The sequence below is a fragment of the Lepisosteus oculatus genome, chromosome 10, assembly GCF_040954835.1.
Source record: "Lepisosteus oculatus isolate fLepOcu1 chromosome 10, fLepOcu1.hap2, whole genome shotgun sequence".
Classification (NCBI taxonomy): Eukaryota; Metazoa; Chordata; class Actinopteri; order Semionotiformes; family Lepisosteidae; genus Lepisosteus; species Lepisosteus oculatus.
In genome coordinates, this window is record NC_090705.1 from 6,920,913 (window position 1) to 6,941,367 (window position 20,455).

Consider the following 20,455-nt stretch of genomic DNA (forward strand, 5'->3'; position numbering starts at 1 on the left):
GCGTTCGGAATCAAGAGCGGCCTGTGTCTTCTCAAACGCAGACGTCACACAGCGAGACAGAACAAAATGCCTTTCCAAGCGGATTCCGCAAAGATACTGTAAATGCAAAACCCAGTTGTCTCCGCGTTCAGCATATGACGATTTTTAGTTTGCAATGTCCCCCCCCCAGTGAGATGTATTAGAAATAGACACGTCCTGCACAAGAGTTTGGTTCCCTTTGCGCATCATTATCTCCATCTGAAATAAAGTTGTCATTTGAAAATACCTTTTAATTCCTCTTTATAAAGTGTATGGTTAAGCAGTAATTGGAGGAATACAGCCTGAGTTCTGAGTTTATTTTATTCGATTTCTATTGCACTGTTATGTATTATTATGTAAAATTAATTTTGTAACTTTAATTTTGTGATTTCTATCCACCCGGTGTGCTCGCAGGAAAGACATTCCATTGCCAGCAACTACTGCTGCACGCTGTGCTGTTGTGTATTTGATAATAAACTTTGAATGATTGGTTGATTGAATTGATTGAGTCTAAGCAAGCAGCCAGAAGAGTTACATGGCGAAATTAGAAATGGTAATTTAGAATAGGGGTTCCTCGGGAACAGAAGAGAGAAACACCCTGGGCTGCACACTTGTCCACTAACCTCGTTTTCCCTTTTAGTCTTGCTTTAAAGACCTGACGATCTCAAGCCACTAGATAACCTGTTGTTGACACTACAGTACCCATAAATCTCTGCGACAGACGCTACGTCACGCACTACCCATTTTTATTGGCTAATGTGTCCCATGTGATTACATCTTTAAGCCAATAGTTTTGCGAGAGGAGAGGTGAAAGTGGAAAGAAGCTAGCAGCATGGTGTTGATTAGCAAACTTGTGATCTGATTATTAATTAAAAACCCAAAAGGAAATATGGAAGAAGTGGAAAAAGCAGAAGAGCTTATTAGTAAGCAGCATCGGAAAGAGAAGAAAGATTTACAAGGTGAATTAGTGAGTTGTTTTGTGCAGAGCTTAATCTGAATATCTTTAAATAGAATCAGTTTTAGCTTTCTTGCATGGTAAGGCTTTGGTTTGTGGTAGGATTCATGTAAGAACTGTAAACCGGGGCTTGCTTATAGCTTCGAAAACATTGTGAGTCATTATATATGAGAATTGTTTTGCCTCAAGAGTAATTTTAATCGTTTTTTTTGTGTTATGAACACTGTCGCCAACACAGTTTTAAAACGTAGACTGTTCCATTACCTTTAATTATAATAAAAGAGTTATGCGATTTAGTGGGCGTTAATTTTGAATTGAATTAATTTGATCGCTTTTTGTTATGACTTCAGTCTTCATGGTAAAGTGTGCCTCTTTTTACACAGCTAAGATCCAGAGTATGAAGAACGCTGTGCCCAAGAATGACAAAAAGAGGAGAAAACAGCTTACTGAAGAAATCGCAAAGCTGGAAGCTGAGCTGACACAAAAACACGAAGAAGAGCTGAAACAGCTGAAGGATACTGTGGCTACAGACACGGTAGGTACATCCCTACAAACGAGTTACTATCGATTCAATTTTTACTTAGGTCGCCTGTAGCTTTCTGTTTTTACACTTTTTTACACACAGTTTTACAGAAAGCTGTCAAAGAGTATAATGTATGAATCAGTGTGTTTGACTTTGCATTACCATGTTATCCTTGTCGTGGATAAATCTGTATGATTCTGTAAAATATCACAAACTTAACATGTAGTCATTTATCTGCAGCATTGTGCATTACTTTTAATTATTTTTTAATTATTGCTTATGTTGTATGTATATTATTGCTGGTTGACTATACCCGTTTAAACACTGTTTTGTGTAGTTTATAGTACCTTATGTTGTTCATTTGTGTCTTGGACTGTAGTATGAAGTGATGCAAAACGTGCACAATGCAGCAAAAAACCAGAATTTCTCTGTGTGTGTGTGAATTTGGTAAGGTTCTGGTTGCATTCGGAATTCCATATGGTCAAGAGTTTATTTCAGTAAATTATTCTGTATTAAATTGTTTGTGTTTTTCAGGAAGACGTGGCTGCTAATGGACTAGAAAACCTGGTCTTAGACAGTGAAGAGCAAAAAGATGTTAAGCAAACTCGAGTTTCCAAAGCCCAGAAGAGAAGGGTGAGAACAGGTGCTTTGTTTCCGAGATGAGGGGTTGTGCCCAACATCAGAAGTATTTCAATTTAAATATGGAAACGTTTGTCATCAGTGTCAAGCAATTTCTGCGAGCACAGGCAAATCCTGTAAAGGACTGGGTATCATAAAGTGTTTTTTTTCTTCATTTGTAAATGTCTACAATTTGTCTAGTTTTGTGGTTTTCCTTCATAAGAGCAGAAGAAGGGTTAGAAACGAGAGAAGTTCTTTGGGGTCATTTCATTAAGGCTGTTGTCTTGGTAGTTAGAAATAGCTGTAATGGCCTTCAATCTCTCCAGGACAAGAAGGCAGCTTTGGAAAAGGAGCGGGAGACCAGAATTGCAGAAGCTGAAATTGAGAACCTCTCAGGATCCCGACACCTGGAGCAGCAGAAGCTTTCCAAGATGCTGGCCGAAAGGCAGCTGCAAATCAAGCACATCCCCTCTGACGGGCACTGCATGTACCGGGCAGTGGAGGACCAGCTGCAGGAGAGAGGCGGCTCCTACAGCCTGGAGCAGCTCCGAGGTCGCACTGCTCAATACATGCGAAGTCACATCGATGACTTCCTGCCTTTCCTAACCAACCCGAACACAGGCGACATATACACACCAGGTAGGGCTGTCCAGGTGGTGACCAGTCAAATCCTGGAAACATCTCTGCCATTTTGTAGACGCAGTTTTAGTTTTTGTATAATATTTTAGATGTTTGACATTTAATGAAAGTGTGAATGTTCAATGGATTGCATGATTTTTACATTTATTTTAAGCTTTCTCATTCGCCTCTTTGAGGTGTGTGTGTGAGTGAGTGAGTGAGCGGAGATGTGGAAAACATGCAATTTCGGGACTCCAAATCAAGAGTGTGTAACAAAATTAAAATGTCTATATATAGCTTTCCCATTCTCACAGAAGAGTTTGAATCGGAAAACTGACATTTTAGGTTTATTTTCCTATGCTAAATAATGAGAAAACAAAAAGGTTGAGGCTTCATTATCTTAGCAGGATATCTTAGGCATTTGGAATATCGACAGGGACTTGTGAAGCAACAATGTTTGTTTTTGTTTTCTTTTACAGAATTTTTAAAACATTGAATGCCACATATGTAAAAAAACCGAGATCTTTCCTACAACATTCTAATCATGATTAAATTGCTACATTTTAATAAATAAAATGCCTAATTAAACAAACTGATGACTAGCCATGTTTCAGATGGAGGTAATATGTTATGTGTAAATGTAAAAATATAAGACAGAGGCTAAAAAATGATTAATTGCTAATAGCTGGTATATCCCAGGATTTTTGTCCAGCAAGGATTCGACAGTCTGTGTGGGCTCTTGCCACTTTTTACTATAATTTATTACTGTTAATTAAGAGCATGACATATAACAGACTGCTAATCGATTATAACATACAATGAGCACTATTCAAGATGTTAGAATTCCATTTATATGTCTTTATAATTCAAGGATTTAAGGGTGGGCTTGTAGGATTTGCAATCAGAACTAAAAAATGCACACTAAGCAATTAAAAACAAATCAGACTACCATCATAGGTTTTGACTTTCAAAGATGCTAACGTGCTTTTGTTATTCATCAGATTTTGATACGAAAAATGAAAAGTAATAAATTGTCGAACTAGACTTGTGTATGGTCTGCTTATGAACTCACTGTCAGAACTTCCCATGAATATCTTTTAAATATGTTTGTGATCTATTTGTTGTTTTGTGTTTTGTTGGAGCTCGGTGCTTCTAAAGAGTTATAATTATTGTAATATAGCATATGGTAAATCCAGAATTTAAATATGTTAAAACATGCTTCTTAAACTTAAAAAGCATTAATGATAGATATGCCTCCCTGAGGCAAAATAAAAGAAAAGAACATGCCTGATGTGGTATTAAAATTGAGACTCTCTTTCCAGACGAGTTTGAGAATTACTGTAATGATGTGGCCAACACAGCAGCCTGGGGAGGACAGCTAGAGGTAAGAAAATCCCTTCTTATAAATGGGGCCGTCTCTTTGATTTGCGTCTTGCAAAAGAGCCAGTGACTTCAGTTAACACAGAGCAGTTGTTGACTGAAGAACATGCATGGTGCAGTAATAGGATGTCTGCTCATATCAGTTTATCTTGCGATAAAAAATGTGTTCACTATTGTGTTTTCCTCCTACCAAGGAGAGTATGTGGTTTTCCAGCACATTACTTCCTGAGAAATGGCATTATTTTGTAAGAACAACCTGTAATCTATATATTGTGGAGAGCATCTCTGACAGTGAACTGTTTCTATGGCCCTGGAAGAATGAAAACCTTGCACAATTCTCATCTACCTTTATTTGCATTTAAATCCTAAGAGAGTTTGCAGAACTAATTTGTTATTCATCTGTACATAAGTGACTCGATGTAGTTGTATTCATATTTTGCAGTGCATGGTCACAAAACCCTTGTAAAATTGTTTTACTGCACATTGGTGTGATTTTGTTGTGTTTTCTTTCTAACAATACAGCTGCGAGCTTTGACACACATTCTTCAGATGCCAATAGAGGTCATCCAAGCAGACTCCCCTGTAGTAGTTATTGGTGATGAATATGAGAAAGCCCCAATTACTCTAATGTAAGTAAGCTATAAGGCTTTATTAAATGATCAGGTGAATTTTGCTAAATTGAGAGGGAAACTAAGTAATAATCTATACATCTACAGTCTACAGCATGTATGAAGTCCTTTGAAGAAACAGAAGCTGCACATTGGCTCACATAATTTAAAACAAAATGCACATTTTCTCTGATTATTTCCTAAAATTCAAATAATATCCCTTATGGATGCTTATGTGTAGCTCCGATTAGCAACATCAAATTTTTGCTCACTTCTTTTAAATTGCTTAACTTCTGTATGCATAAGTGATATCGTTAATTTAAGAGTAAGGCTGTGAAACTTGGTATCCTGGTTTAATTTTGCTCTGGATTTGGAACATTTGATTTATGGACATTTCTTCCTTAATGCAATCTATTTCTCACATCTGTGCCTGATCTTCTGTGCTGTGTGGCTGTTGCTTGTTCAATGAATGTTGAGTACATGATATAGTCTGTATAGATTTTCAGAAGACTGTTTATATTCAGAAGACTGTTTAAGTCCTTATAGGACTTATTTAATTGCAGGTATTCAGGGAAATTCAGGTATTTAATATAAATATCAAACAGGTAATTGTTAAAATTGAGTGTCCTTCCATCTTCAAGACTATAGTTCTCTATTACCAAACAAATTGCTTGCTTAATTGATTAGGTAGACCATAGTGCTGCCTAATACTTAAAGAACAGGTGATATCAGGAGCAGTTTGAGAGTAACAGCCATGATCAGAATTGGCAATCTGTAATCTGGGCTTTCAGAGTTTAGTTTTAATATTTTGTTTACTTTAAGTATTTTGGCTCACTATCTTAGAAAGAGTGCAACATGGTGTCACTCAGTTTAAAGACACCGAAGAAATGTTTGACAAATTTGGTTCAGTTGTGCTTTAATTAGGTTTCCACTATGGGCAGATTGGTGCACTTTCAGTCCTATGAAATATTACAGAACAAATGTGCGTGTTAGGGTGGTTTTAAAATGGGATGAGTGCCCATATGTACATTCTGCATGTTAAAATGCTACCATATGTTCGATGAATAAAATATGCTTCCAGACAGAAGCAGCAATGGGAGAGTTTTTTTTTCCTCCGGTTTTCTGTTCAAGCCAGTTTTTGCTCATATAGCAACTCATGTGCATTTTTTCCTTTTAACTACCCCAGATACTTTCAGAAGTCCCATGTTGAACAGAAAATAACAAACCCGCAGTGCACCTGTTGCCAAGCTTGAAACACTACCTAATTTCATTATGGTCACCTTAGTGTGCCTTCTGACTCTGACTGCTCCTTTGGAAAGGACCTGGTGATATGTTATCTGAATCCAAGGTCTATCTAAATGATTTCATGGATTACAGTATTTATATGAAAAATAATAATGGAGCATTTGTAGGTGTAAGTATGAAAGAAGGGTTTATTTGCACCCTTGTTCACATATTTCAGATGTGAATAATTTTCAGTTCAGTTAAACAAGCTTTATTGGTATGGCTGATGAATTAGTGTTGGCCAGGCAGACACAATTAACACAACATCTACCAACATTAAAAAGTAATGTAACAAAAAAGTACATTTCTGTCTAGTGTTCAATTATATATTACTGTGAATATATGAATGACCAGTAGATGGCACAATATGTTTAGAGGATTCTAAAGGATGTCAGAATGTTTGAATTGTTTGTGATATTTCTGTTTTTTTCCAGATATATGAGGCATGCATATGGACTGGGAGAACATTACAGTTCTGTAGAGCCCTTAAAGGAAGAAACAAACGAAGAGGATAGCTGAAACAAATTCACATTTTCTTCACTAACATTGTCCAATGTTATGAAGGTACACTCACAACATATCACACATCTTGTCCCAAGAACAGTGTAAATACTAAATTTTAATCGTTAAAAAGGTCAACACAATGTGGACACTGTTAGGAGAACAAGAATGTATCATGTATATTTAGTACTGTATTTCAAATAAGAAGAGAATGAACCATGTGAGTATGTCCCTTAAGTCAGAAATGGCTTACTGTTTTTATTTGGAATTAATTTGGAAAGAAAAAGAGACAAAAATGAATTTTCTGTCTGCTTTAATCCTGGCTTGGAAAGATGGGTTCCTTAAGAATCACATGTTGCAATTGAAGTCTAAATGAGCCGAGTTACAGCAGTATTTAACAGCATTTAATATTTTAGAGTATTTTGTACTCTGTGTCATCTTTTATCCAGTCATACATGATGTATACCAATGTTTTAAGGTTGTATAAAATAAAAACCTTTAACATTTCCATACTTGGAATGATCTTTTCCTTGAAACTTAAATGTTTTTTTTCTTCTTTTTACTCAATTTGCAATGTCCTTATTTTGATTAGAAGTGGGAAGAGGATGAATTGTCAGTTTTACAGTCCTGGTTATAGTCTTGCCTTTTCCCCTCATAATTTACAAAGGAAATGTCTAGCAATCTGGATATGTACTCCTTAATCCAAAGGCCCTGCTATTCAGATATTATATTGTCATTTTCCATCATACGACATGTACACAGTGGATGTTAAGTTGGTAAACTTGATTTCTGCGTTTGGGCTTCACTTTGGGTTGTGTCAGCCTGTCATTGGTGGTTTGCTATTAGCCACTGCACTCCTGTGCTGGAGGAGTATGAACTGAGGTCAGCATCATGATGTTCAGTTTACAGAACTCCAATAAGCAGGGCTACAACTCACACTTGCACACATTTTCTACAAAGAACTACAGTAGGTGGTTTACCTTTTCTATATTTTTCTTTAATTTCTGACATTTCATTCCCATGAAATGTTTTGTGCTGTCCGATGTTCCTTGGTCTTTGAGATTTTGTGCAGGGCTAATTATTCCATCAAGAAAACATTTAAACTCATGTGAGAGAAAATAAGAGTAAATTAACATTTTGATATGCCTTTTTCCTCCACTGGTCAAGCTTTAGGCGTAAGTCTATTTTTGAATTTAGAAGAGCCAGTTCTTTTTAGTTCATACCCACCAGATTTTACAGTCTTCGGCAGAACAACATTGAAAAGAGATTTTACTACACCTCTATCATTCATGTTTTTTTTTTAAACAGTAACTGCAGGGTAAGCAACAATGTTTGATGCACTTGATGCCCGTGGTTCGTCTTCATGGGAGAAAAAGTTTGTGTCTTTTAGGCTGGCAGTAACAGTGCTTAGCACTCGAAACAGGATTAGACCTTGATTAGACCAGCCATTAAACTGTGACTTCTTCACGACATACGGATATGTTTTAAACGCTATATGCATTATTAAATTATTTTAAATCCCCCCCTCCTGTACAGTATTTTCTCCTTGAGACTGGTTACAAGGTGGTAGTAATAAAGGCTATAAAACGAATGCACTCAGGCCACTAGGGGGCGACTCAGTCTCACTCTGGTTAGAGATGAGTGAGTTTGGAGCGGCGCGTGTCGCGGTTTCCAAGGAGACAGCCAAGCTGTCAGTCGGTGCGGAAGTAGAGGGCAGATGCGCGAGAAGGACGAGGGCGCCGTGGAGTATTTTGTGACTCTGCAGCGGTTTGGGAATATGGCAGACAGTTTGGTACTGAGGGCCATAAAGGGGAATGCCAGATCTTTAAACTTGAACTCTAAGAAAATACACCAGGTTCCTACGGCCGTCGCGAAGTTAATGTCCCTTTCGACTTTACAGCTGAAAAACAACTTTATTGCTACGCTTCCGTGCGAAGTACAAACGCTGATCAATGTGAGTGCAGGGTGCAATGAACTTAATGTAGGAAACTATTGCTCGTCTTCGATGGTGTATTTTTAATTTAACCTATTTCTTGAACAGGGGCAGCTACACTGCATTTTAAATAAAACTCTTCATTTCACAAATATAAAATCGATTTCATTAGATATGATCTAAGTCTCTTTTATTGATTAAATATCTCGTTTTGTTAACGATGAACCTTTCTTCTTCCTCTCTGTCAGCTGACTGAACTCAATTTAGGCAACAATGTCTTGGAGGAGGTGCCGGTGGTCTTGACGCATCTCAGGTCATTGAGGAAGCTTCACCTGTTTGGGAATCGCATTGAAAAAATACCCTCAGAAGTGTTCGGTATGTTTGCCAGCGGAAGTTAAAGAAGCCAGGTTTAACAGGAAATTTAGAAAATGTTGGAAAGCCAATATAACTTCTAATAAATATTATTTTATAGTACAACTAAAAAAGAGATTACATTTACAGATCTATGTACAGAACGTATTGGATTTATAAAAATGAATGCTATAGTTGGAGTAAAGAAACGCAATGTTTACAGTTAATTATATACTGTATATTGCTCAAAATCCGTTTATTGATTCTTAGTAGTGGTTTACTGTTAAGGTGTGAAAAGAGCGAGGGGTAGAACAGCCATTCTTTCTTTAAATCACAATTTCAAAATCGTGTTTTACAGAGGGACTCTCAAATCTTAAGTTTCTCAATCTAAACCACAATAAGGTTCGAGTTATTCCCGCAGAAGTCCACAGGTATGGATACTTAACTTGACTGTGTTTTTGTCCGAGTGACTCAGGAGGATTATAGGTCAACAGTACATTCAGAATCGAGGCTATACAAGGCGTCCTCAATACACAAAGCCAAACTGACTTTGTAATTTGCTAAATAGCATGAAAAATGAGAGGGCATTTTCTATTCCATTCTAGTGTTGTTATAAGTGCTTTGTATTTCTTACTGTAAGGTTCATGAAACCTAATAATAATAGTTTGAGCTGATTGGTTTATGTTAATTCTTAATGTAGGCTATACAATGAATTGTAGGATAGTTTAATATTATTTTTAACTACCTGTCTAAACATTTTTCTGTTGTTTTTCAGTTTTTAATTATTATAGTTTATGAAACTATATTATTAAAATGGATGTGTAAAGATACATATGCTGTAAAAGTATCATAGTGTTTAGATTAAGTTTAGAATTTTCACATTTGAAAGCGGTTTTGTACTTCAGATGTGTAACAATGTAGAGAGTATAATTAGCACTGTGGGAAACAATATGTTGGAGGCCATCAGCTCTTTCCAGGGTCATAGAGGCCTTCCTTTTGTTTCAGGCTTATTAACCTTGAATACCTCAGTCTGAACAGCAATCAGCTGGAAGACATACCATTTGAACTGTGTTTTCTGAAGAATCTGTCTGAGTTCCATGTAGCCAGAAACAGGCTCACTCTCTTACCACAAGAGGTCTGCTTTTTAACAAACCTTACCAAGCTCTTCTTGGCAAGAAACCAGCTTAATGGACTTCCTGAAGTAAGTACAAAATGCCACTGTTTGAGATATATATTTCTGCTTATACTTAGAAGCATTAAAATTGCAACAAATGCTCTTGGGTCCATTTCTCATCTATTTAAATGCCTTTCAAAATATAGAGCCTTAAATTTTAGTTCTTTTTACTGAGTAAAGTGCAAAGGATTCGTTTCTAATCTAGTAATGATAAAACAACATCAGGGTTTTGGTAGAGGGAAGGTCAAGGCTTTGCATCAGTGGATATATAGTACCAGCCTGAGATAAATTATTCATTTAATGTATCTTAGAATATTCTGCTTTGTAAGAAATGAAAATTGACATTTCTTTTTTTTTCTCTGTCCACAGGGGATTCACAAGCTCAGAAAGCTTAAAGTAATAGATGTGGCAGGGAATCAATTGAGGATGTTTCCTTCCGATGTATGATTTTTCAACCGTGCTTTCCTATGGCTTTTTATCAGGAGTTACTCTGATGCATTGCAACCTTTTAGTGTTTTTAATTTAATGCAGATATTTGTTAATGAATTTGCATCCATTTAAGTGCAGCAAAATCCTTTTATTTAAAATTTGTCATCATCCATTGATTTTATACCCCCAGATTTGAATTTGATGGTGTACTGTGACTTGTCCTTATGCAGAAGCACATGCATAGACACCCCCACACCCACCAGCAGAGCCACAGTGCCTTACAGCAGGTTTAGCACCAGTGGGAGGAGTGTTGGGTCTTCTGTAGATGTTATGTTAAGCCTGCAGGTACGCAGCACCTATAGGAGTTTCTATTTGCTGAAAAGCTGAGAGAGACCAGACATATTTATCGCCGGCCAATTCCTGTAGTACTCAGCTCATTGTGTGCTACAGGTTGAGGATTTCTCCTGCAGTTGGGCAATGACACACTTTGAACAGCTCTCATCAAGTCCACAGATCTCGTTCTGCGCTCTGAATGAGTGCCTTTACTGGCTGAGCCGTCTGGCAGCCCCCGATTACTTTAATGCCTTAAAAATCTCTGTAAAGTAGCGAAGCATGGCATTATTTGATTTATAAGTATAAATGCAGCACGTGCAGTCTAATGAAATGATAGTTATGAACAAATTAATCAAAGTTAGTTTCAGGGTTAGGCCCCTAAACTCAAAGGCTAAGATTTCTAATATATCATCATTTCAGCTTTAGAGCATGCCATTTAATAGTTGCTTGGCAGCACTGGAGGGCTGGGGTCGATTTTTGGGGTACTATTTGAATGGAATTTGCATGCTCTACCCATGTATGCATGGGTTTCTTCCTACGGCCCAAAGACAGACTGGGAGATTAATTGGCTTCTGGAAGTTGGCCACGGTGAATGTGCGTTTGTGTCTGTGTGCGCCTTGAACATCTATCCAGGGTGAATTCTGCCTTGCACCTGTTAGCTTGCCAGGATAGACTCTGGCTCCCCTGTGGCCCCGTATTGGATAAAGCATTTAGAAAACTGTTGTGTGGGATTATTGCATTTTACTGTATTACAGCCTTGTACATGTGATTTGCTACAGAATGTTTTAGGAGGTATTGTTGTGATTAATAACATATTATTCTTATCATTTATGGTATGAATATAGTATTTCTGTTGTGCCTCAAGTTCCAGGAGCTACAGTTAGAAGAGCTGTATTGTGAAGAAAACCCTTTGCTTCAGAAAGAGCTTGTTGAGTCTGAACAAGAAGAGGAGGTCCTATCTTTAAAGGTCTTGTAGAGAACTGTGAGAACCTATTTAAAAGACTACCTGTAGAATTGATTAATGTTGCAGAAATGCTGCTGTTGTTTCCCTTTCATAATAGTTACTATTGGCACTCTTAATTTTAAACAGTTACTCACCAATTTGTTTTGTTAAAAGAACATGCTTAATTTGAGTATTTGTATTTATTATCGATACCTTTTCAAAAATTAATGAGCACAGATTCATCCCAGTAAGTAATGGTGAAGGTTTCAAATACATTAGCTAATGTCATAGAAATCTTAGTATCTGTGGAACTGCAGACCTGAGTTAACTGAGAGAATTCAGTTCACCTGGAAACTTTAGTGCTATCTAAAGTTGGTGCTATCTGTTGGGATGAATCATTATATAAAAAAAAAACTTTCCATGAGCTGTATTGCAGACAGAGCAGAGTTAATCTGAGGGTAAATACAACACTTCTAAAGGATGCCGTTTTATAGGATTGAGGTATAATTAATGAGCACAAATTGTTTTGTAAGGAAGCATATGTAGTAAGTTGTTTTTAAAGAGATTATATTGAACTAATATTTTTACAACTTAAAAGCTTACTATGAAATACAGTGGACTCCAACGTGTCGCAATGTCAAATGTAACACAATCTTTAATTTACATCATTCCTGTTTTGATTTGTTAGGAAATCACGGCAAGGTGTATTTTTAAGGAGCTCAGGAGTAGATCCTCGGTCGTCCACAAGGCCATCACACACTATCCTGCACTCAAGACAGTGCTCTCACAAGGGGGGAAGTGTGCTGTGTGTTCCCAGGGCTTTCTTGGCATTTGGCTGGAATGTGTGAAGTTTGTAAATCTGAAAAAGGTATGAATTGATTTTGCAGTGATACCATAACCATCTGCGTTTGGGTGGAGAGGACTTGATTTACTGATCACCAACAAAGTTGAAAGCCAGTATTCATGTTTACCCCAGAATTGAATATTTTTCCAATTTCCCTGTTTCAGGAGATGAAACTTGCAAGCCTCTTACATACCATACCAGTGAGAGTGTTGCTGTGCTCATATAAATGCTTCAATAAAAGTGGACATGCTTATTATGAGGGTTGCAGTCCCCTGAAGAAGAAGAAGCAGTACAACTGGACAGGGCCCCTTGGCAGCTGGGCACAGTATGAGAAGCATGTGTGGAACTCTACTGATACAATATTAATTTACTTCTGATGTTCGATAACACCCGTGATTGTTCCCCCTTTTTAAGTAAATGTAGTAAATTAAAGAGATGTGATATAATCAATATAAGAAGGTTAAAGCATAAATAACAACCTGTGTTAAATATAACTAAAATATTAATATCCTTGTATTCTTGTTCTGAAGCCAAAGTTAATTAGATCGAGGTCACAAACAGACTTTTTATGAACAATTATAGATACTTTATATCTATAAATATGTAATTGTGATACATCAGAATATTATATTGCAGTAATTGAATCTAATTGTATATTGCAAACAACAAAGAAAGCCCTATGCCGAGGTTCCTACTGTAGCTTTATCCCTAACCATTTATTCTAGCCTTAACCTTGATCCTTTGTGTATGTCTAACTATAGCTAGCCTTAATATTTAACCCTAATCCTTATTTTAATCTTTTATCTTTCTATGAAGTGACTCGTGATTCAGGCTCATTCACTGATTCATCTTCAGTTATTGTACCAGTGCATGAGACACTTGCACATTCACACATTAGAAATTCCCTTGAACCAATTCTGTTGCCCTTACCCTCATGGAATACATAAAAGTTTCTTCAGATTGTAGTCTCAATTCCTCTGTGTCTAAAAGAATCCCACCACTGTGGCACATGATGCTCATTATACATTGCTGCCCTGGGTTCACTGTAGAATATTGTCTTGCATTACTGCCGCTAGCTTGATTTCATTCTTCTGCGCACCATGTAACATGAATGCCAAAGGTGCAAAAATTATATAAAGTATTTGAAGCCCTTGGTGATTTTTTAAATTTTTTAATGCAATAAATACAGGTCAATATTCAAGTCACAACGGGCATTCATCCACAGTTGAGCAGTCACACAGAAAAGATGGCTGAGTTTTCATCCAAGTATGAGAAATTATATGTGTCACCTAACACAGGCATAGACACATTCCCGAAGGAATTCCTGAGACTGTAAAAAACCGACTGTATAGACAGACATATACTGTATATCTGTGTCTATACACTGTCTCCCTCTATATAGAGAAAGCATCAAAACAAGCCTATCATTGATAACTGCACCAATATTATTATGCAAATGACAATGTTTTATGTGGTACTGTAGGTGCACTGAGATTTTATTGAAGAGAGATGACATAGGAAAATGTATTATGTTGATTATGTCTCTGAACACAGATTATATTATGAATGGCACGGGGTAGTAGTAAGTGTGGTCAGTGTTGGAAGCCATTCAAATTGTACATCTGCAACACATGCTTTGTAGCAGGTTGCAGATGCTGTTTTGTGGGATCCTGTCCATTTCCTGTCACAGAGCCTGGACAAACATGTGCCTGTTCAGTGGTTTATGCAACAGTCAAAATCATTGAAGTGTAACATGATCCAGTCATGCATAATTAATTAATCAACATGACACCTGAAACATACAGTATAATGTACTTCGTAAAAGCGTACATGCTTAAAAAGAGTGACAATTTTATTTTGATCCTCAGGATCAATATTTTGGACTTATAATTTGTAGCTGTACTGTAACTAATGCTAATCTTTATATACATATCATAATGTCTTTTTAAAAACATCGCAATTTAGTTTTCTTAACAGTTCCAGAATAAGAAGGATTGGCACTCTTTGAAATAATTGAATTAAGAGTATAAGAAAGGTTCCAAAAAGGAGGAGGCCATTTGGGATATCTAACCAATTTGGTAATTAGTGATGATCCATTTCAAGAATCTCATAAAGCTGTTTCTTGAAAAAAGCCATGGTATCAGCTTCAATAACATGACTAAGTATGTCGTTCCACACTCGTTTGGGTAAGAATTAACCTGCTTTTCGTAGTTTTACACTCCCATTTATTTTCCATGTATGCGCTCTGGTATGTTTCACTGTTCTATGTGTAGGAATGTGCTGAATTGACCTTGTTAAAGCCTTATTTTGAATACTTGTATCACATTCCCTTATATTCCTCTCTGTTCAAGACTAAAAACGTTCCAGTCCTTCAGCTTGCTATTGATTTAGAGAGTTAAGTCAGATATCTTTCCTGCCATGGCTTTTATGCCGAATTAAAGCGCAGCGATTTTAACTAACGTCACGTTGTGCTGTTTAAAAACCACAGTTGTATTGTATAATACAATATGTGACTATATTGAAACGATTTGAAATATACAATATATTACTGTATTGAACCATTTTGTTAAGTGCGTGAAAAATAAATAGATGGAAAATGTTGTCCATCTCACATTTTAGAGCTCTTAGACTTTTAAGAAGCATTTTGAAAATACAATTGTTAAACAATGAATTAAGCATATCTGTATTGCATGCACTTACACTAAGTAATATTCTTTTTATGGCTCACAGATAAGTTGGATTTGTTCTTCGTTTTTAAGGATATTATTAGAATGCAAAAGCCTGATTCTTTACATTTATAGTAATATATTGTCATAGTTACAGGTAGATACCCCCCCTTTTTGCATCTTTTACTAAATGTCTTAATTATTAAAAATGTCTAAAGAAACTGTTCTACAAATGAATATGCTGAATGGCCTCTTCTAGTTGATAACCCTTCTGAAGAGACAGAAGAAATAAGCTGTCATGGTATTCAGTATCGCTTCAATGTTCCATTAGCTATGCCATCCACAAAGGGAGAAATATCTCTGAAGCCACAGTGTGCTAATTGCGCATGAAAGAATATTAAATGCAAAAGAACAGAGTTCTGTTTCGTTCTGTTTCTAGGTAACTCCAAGAGAATCATTTTTTAAGAAAAACTTGAAAGAATTTAATTGCCATTGAAGCTTCCAGACCTCATCGAAGAGCCTACTGAGGAGAAATGATGAATTATGCATCAGGTTTAATTGCAAACCTAGAAATTAATGAAATTGGATGACTGTTTAATAGCACAGGGAATGATATATCTGAGAAACCCGAATAAAAAATTATTTTAAAAAGCTTTAATGGATGAATAATTAAAATCTAAGCTCTGGATTTTAAATTGTGACATTTTGGTTTCAATCAATTAATTCTCCAACTGTCCAGAAGCATGAAGCTAAGAAAATTTCACGATAAGAAATGTTATGAGGTTATCTGAAATTGCATGTGGACGGCAGCCTTTTACAGGGTGGTTAAACACTGAACATAAGAAAGGTTATAAATGAGAGGAGGCCTTTCTGTCCATCTAGCTTGTTGGCTAGTTAGTAGGGATTTGGCCTGAGGATCTCATCATAAGCTTTGGGTAAAGGGCCTCCTCTTCTTATTGTTAAAGGGACTTCTATACAGCAATTGCACTGTCAACTACATCATTGATTCCTTGTTGTACTGCTATTTATGACCATACAGCATATGATATAATGAGTATGGGTATATGAATATACAACCTGATCTTAGTACAGTATATTCTCTGCAGAAGTAGTTCAGGGAGCTGTGTCAGCATGCGTAAGCTGCAAAGGAAAAAGTAAAGGTTTCTTCCCTGCTGAAAAGAGAAGAAAAGAAACGCAACGTTTCGGCTGTGGAGCCGCCTTCGGGTGTCGGGTTCACACCGCCGAAACATTGTGTCTCTTTTCTTCTTTTCTGCTGTAAGTTCTGCTTTGTGTAGATGGACCCTGATAAGAGGTGGTTGCAGCTGAGTCCTTTCTCACTACAGCAGAGAAATCAGTATCTTAGCAGTTTATTATTTTCTGTACAACTCGAGTCCTGGTTCGGCTTTGGTCTTATCTTACTTGTACTCCATCAGGCAAATATGTATGCATTCTTTGATCAATTTTCGTCAAATTCAGCGTGTGAAAGGGCATTGTAGTTTTTACAGAAAGGTATGATTTATGTCTTTTTCTCACTCATTCTTACTTTAAAACAAAGCTGCCAATCATTCATTGAATACATGATGCTGGGGGTGGTTAAATGTTTGCAGATTATATAGCTGCTACCTCAAAGCTTATTAATAGATGGCTCTGCTCATAAGACATTTTATGGTGTTGAATGTTCATTGGGTCTACTCTTATGGTATGTCTGTCTAAATCCACCTTTGTAAGAAGAGAACAATTATTAACTGCAGTATCTGTGGTGAAGGATAACTCCACCAGGCTTCTACTGTGCAATGTAATACCTCATAAATGCTAAATCAATAATACGTGGTAGGTTTATCTGTTTAGTGTGTAAAATATTATTGTTATCTGCTTAGTAAATTGATTAAATCTGAATGCATGTACTTTCTTCTCATGGTTAGCTCTAGTTCTGGCAGAATAAAGTTGTAGTAGTTACATTTCTGATTTCTCTTTTAAAACATTCAAATTCAATTGTAGTTGCAGAAAATCATGTTACTAATTTTCATATTTTGATACTTTTCTTAAATCCAATTTATGAATTCTTCCAATGAAAAGGATTAAGGGATTTTTATATCTACGGTTCCAAGGCAAATGGATTTGTTGCTGCTGCTGTTATGATGTGAGTATGTTTCTCTGGCAGCTGGTTAATTTTTACACTAATTACCACTGAACTTCAGTTTCTGTGGAATATTAAATAATTTGCAGGTATTTAGGATTATCTGACAAATTATTATGTATTTGCATTTGTATGGTATTTGTGTTATCCTCAAGGATTACAGAAAGTCACATTTATATCATATTTAGATAAAAAAATTGATTTGGGTAAAGGGAAAGGAGAATTAAATTATTGATTTCTTAAAATATATGCACACAACAAGCTGTCTTCTACTGCCCTTTTGAAAGGCTATCGAAAAACAGAAATGTGTAGTTCAAAACCTAAACAAAACCCATGTATTGATACTGGAGCTAAACCCAGGTTTTGCAACACTATTGGGCAGTATGTTTGCTTTGCCAGTTTTCCATTATTAAACCAAAATATTAATCAAATATTAATATAAATATTAAATGTTTTGAATATTCAAGATCCAGGCAAAGTCCCTTTCTATGTTCCTAGGCCTTACATGGCTTTACTACTAGCATAACTCATCAAAGTAAACTGATTGAGTGACTGTTGATGATAAACTCTAGATATCCACACAGTATGCTCCGGTGAGGCATTTTGTTTGTTGTAAAATGGTAAAATGCTGCATATCTGTATTTCACAAGGATTAATTGCACCCAAGGAATAGCTGCAGTTGAGGATGTTCATTGAGCATTTACTGTATAGTGAGATCAGGTTTAACCCACTTGGCTAAGGTCCAACCTCCTGGCCATACGATGAGGAGCCTGGCAACCCTGCAGAGTGAAGAGTGAATTAAGGAGTAGCTGTAGTAGAGAAAGGATGCATGATCTGAAATGTCAAAACAAGAGGGATTTGTACATGGTTTATACAGGTACATAGCATTCAGGAACTGATGTCAGAATTGATAATGGGTTAAAACAGCTCAGAAAGTGGATTGGTTACTAACATTCCAATCAAACTTAATTTAAGAACCTCCATTAAAGAAATAACTTCTGTTTCTGGATCTCTTTTTTCACTCTCAGTGCTCTGTAACTTCATAGTGTTCAAAAAGGCAGAAGGCCATGGCAAACTTGGAAAGAAACTTGACATGCAGTGCACACCTCCTTCATTTTTAAGACTGCTGTTTTGGAAAGGAAAGCAAAAAATAAAAATATAACATTTTTTTATGCTTTTTGAAATAGCACGGTAGAGTTTCGACAAGAAGATCTGCATGTGAGATCGAGTTCAGATCGAGCACAGAAATAGAACTGCATTTGGTGCATTTTATTTATGATGAGCAGTTTTGTGCTCATCTATCAAGCTTTAAAGATGGAGCTGAATGTGTGTTTCATTTTGTTCTCACTTGCCTGCTAGTTTGAACTATGTCCAATCAGTACATTGTACCAGGACATTGATACTTTGCTTGCTAGATTTGTATAATCTAATGAAATTCAATACAATTTGATTTCTTCAGTTTGGACATCTACAGTATTTTACAGCTGGAGGTTTGAGTGCAAGAGGCCTGACAGCGCAGGATTAGGAGGAGCAGCTTTGTTTTTTTCCTCTTTTTCCCCTTTTCTAAACTGAATTCATTTTAACTGTAGAGAAATCATTTAATCCATGGTTCTGAGTGAAGACCGTGTCTGCTATGCCTTTGCCTGGGAACTGAAACCCCCCTGTGTTTTAAGGGTTGAATTTGCTTAGCTTTAGTCTCATTTTGTGTCTGTTTTGAAACTGTTTGAATGCTCAACATTAATAATAATGTATTTCTGAGACACAGACATGTTTTGGACAGTGCAGAATAATTTCATTATTGCATCACATCGAAGACTTTTGAGGCCCTTTGGGTATTTGAACTCTTGTCTTTGAAAGTTAAGGGGAGGTCATAACTCTACACTGACAGTCATAATCAGAAAAGAATTATAAATGAACATACAACTATTCCAAGGAACAGATGTTGTGTCCCGGAGCAGCAGAGCAGCCCCAGGCCCTGTCTGGTGTCAACCTTGTGTGGATGTCTTTTCATAATGAATATAGTTTGTTAATAAAAGGCAGCCAAGCAAGTTATTTTTAACCTATTTTTTCCACAGAGTCACATTTCATTGTAGTTTTAGTATTATTCTGAGAATAATGAAAATATGTAATGAAACAAATTTCACTTTTTATGTCAAGAGCAAGATGTAGAAAAATACAATAAATCTTATCTAGACAGATCAAGCAGAAACGACACCTCACTGGCTCAAAGACATGGATTAGAAACTAATAAAATTCCAATAGTCTGTTAGCTGATCTGTCTAAATGGAATTAGTCAAAGGGAAATAACACCATTCAGAGAAAAGACATTGAATTTATAATCTGCAACAGATATAGCCAACAGTAAAGAATAATTTTATTCGTTTTGAAGTTTCTGTAGTATCTGATCTGTGGCTCAAATTGCTTTCTTATAAAATTAAGAAAAACAAAATTTCGTTCCCCGTCTGTTTTTCATTTCAAAATTACATTTCAAAGAAGAAAGCATATCAGGTTACCCTTTTCTTTATAATTGTGAGAAAAAAAAATCAAGATTTATTGTATTCAAGAGTTTTGTTAAAATATTTTCTTACTCTAATCTGTGAAAAGACATTTTTTTTCAAAACATGTAAGACCATAAGAGCAACTACAAATGAAATGAAGCCATTTGGCCCATCTAGCTTATTTGGTAGTTAATAGGTAACTCATCAGATGATCTTCTGTTTCTTGAAGGAATCATGGTATCGAATTCAACACTGTGCTTGGATTGAAGTTAGTTGGTTAGTTTCTCAGCATGTACAGTAGGAACAGTAAGCCACCTCTAATATGTAGTACATATAAAAAAACAGTTTCTAACAAGTTCAGGGGGAAGGTTAGATCCTAATCCCACACACTTCCATTTGCCTATGAATATACATCAATTCTTCCACCTTGGACTTCCCATCGAGCACCTTTCTCTACCACTTCCGCCACCCCATCTACACCCCTGCAGCAGCTCCCTAGCTCATTCCTTGCAATAGAGAGTGAAGGTCTGGGCAGCCTTTCCCTCTCAGCTAGGTTGACATTCCCTCCGCTAGGTGACTTACACTAAATATTCCCAACATATCTCATCTCTCTATCACATTCATTAGGATCTAACTACTGAA

General features: G+C 36.4%; 2 protein-coding genes across 2 annotated transcripts; both read left to right on the plus strand.

The window, feature by feature from the left end:
* Positions 1-819: 819 nt before the first annotated feature.
* Positions 820-7,013, plus strand: otud6b (OTU deubiquitinase 6B). Its single transcript, XM_006635998.3, has 7 exons — positions 820-977; positions 1,357-1,508; positions 2,031-2,129; positions 2,441-2,753; positions 4,055-4,116; positions 4,635-4,741; positions 6,439-7,013. The coding sequence occupies exons 1-7, from the start codon at positions 908-910 to the stop codon at positions 6,521-6,523; spliced, it is 888 nt and encodes a 295-aa protein (XP_006636061.2). The 5' UTR covers positions 820-907; the 3' UTR covers positions 6,524-7,013.
* A 1,198-nt stretch (positions 7,014-8,211) lies between these two features.
* Positions 8,212-13,477, plus strand: lrrc69 (leucine rich repeat containing 69). Its single transcript, XM_006636127.3, has 8 exons — positions 8,212-8,459; positions 8,687-8,813; positions 9,148-9,220; positions 9,795-9,990; positions 10,333-10,404; positions 11,591-11,692; positions 12,357-12,536; positions 12,677-13,477. Exons 1-8 carry the CDS (start codon positions 8,223-8,225, stop codon positions 12,887-12,889), a joined length of 1,200 nt encoding a protein of 399 aa, XP_006636190.3. The 5' UTR covers positions 8,212-8,222; the 3' UTR covers positions 12,890-13,477.
* The last annotated feature ends 6,978 nt before the right edge of the window (positions 13,478-20,455 follow it).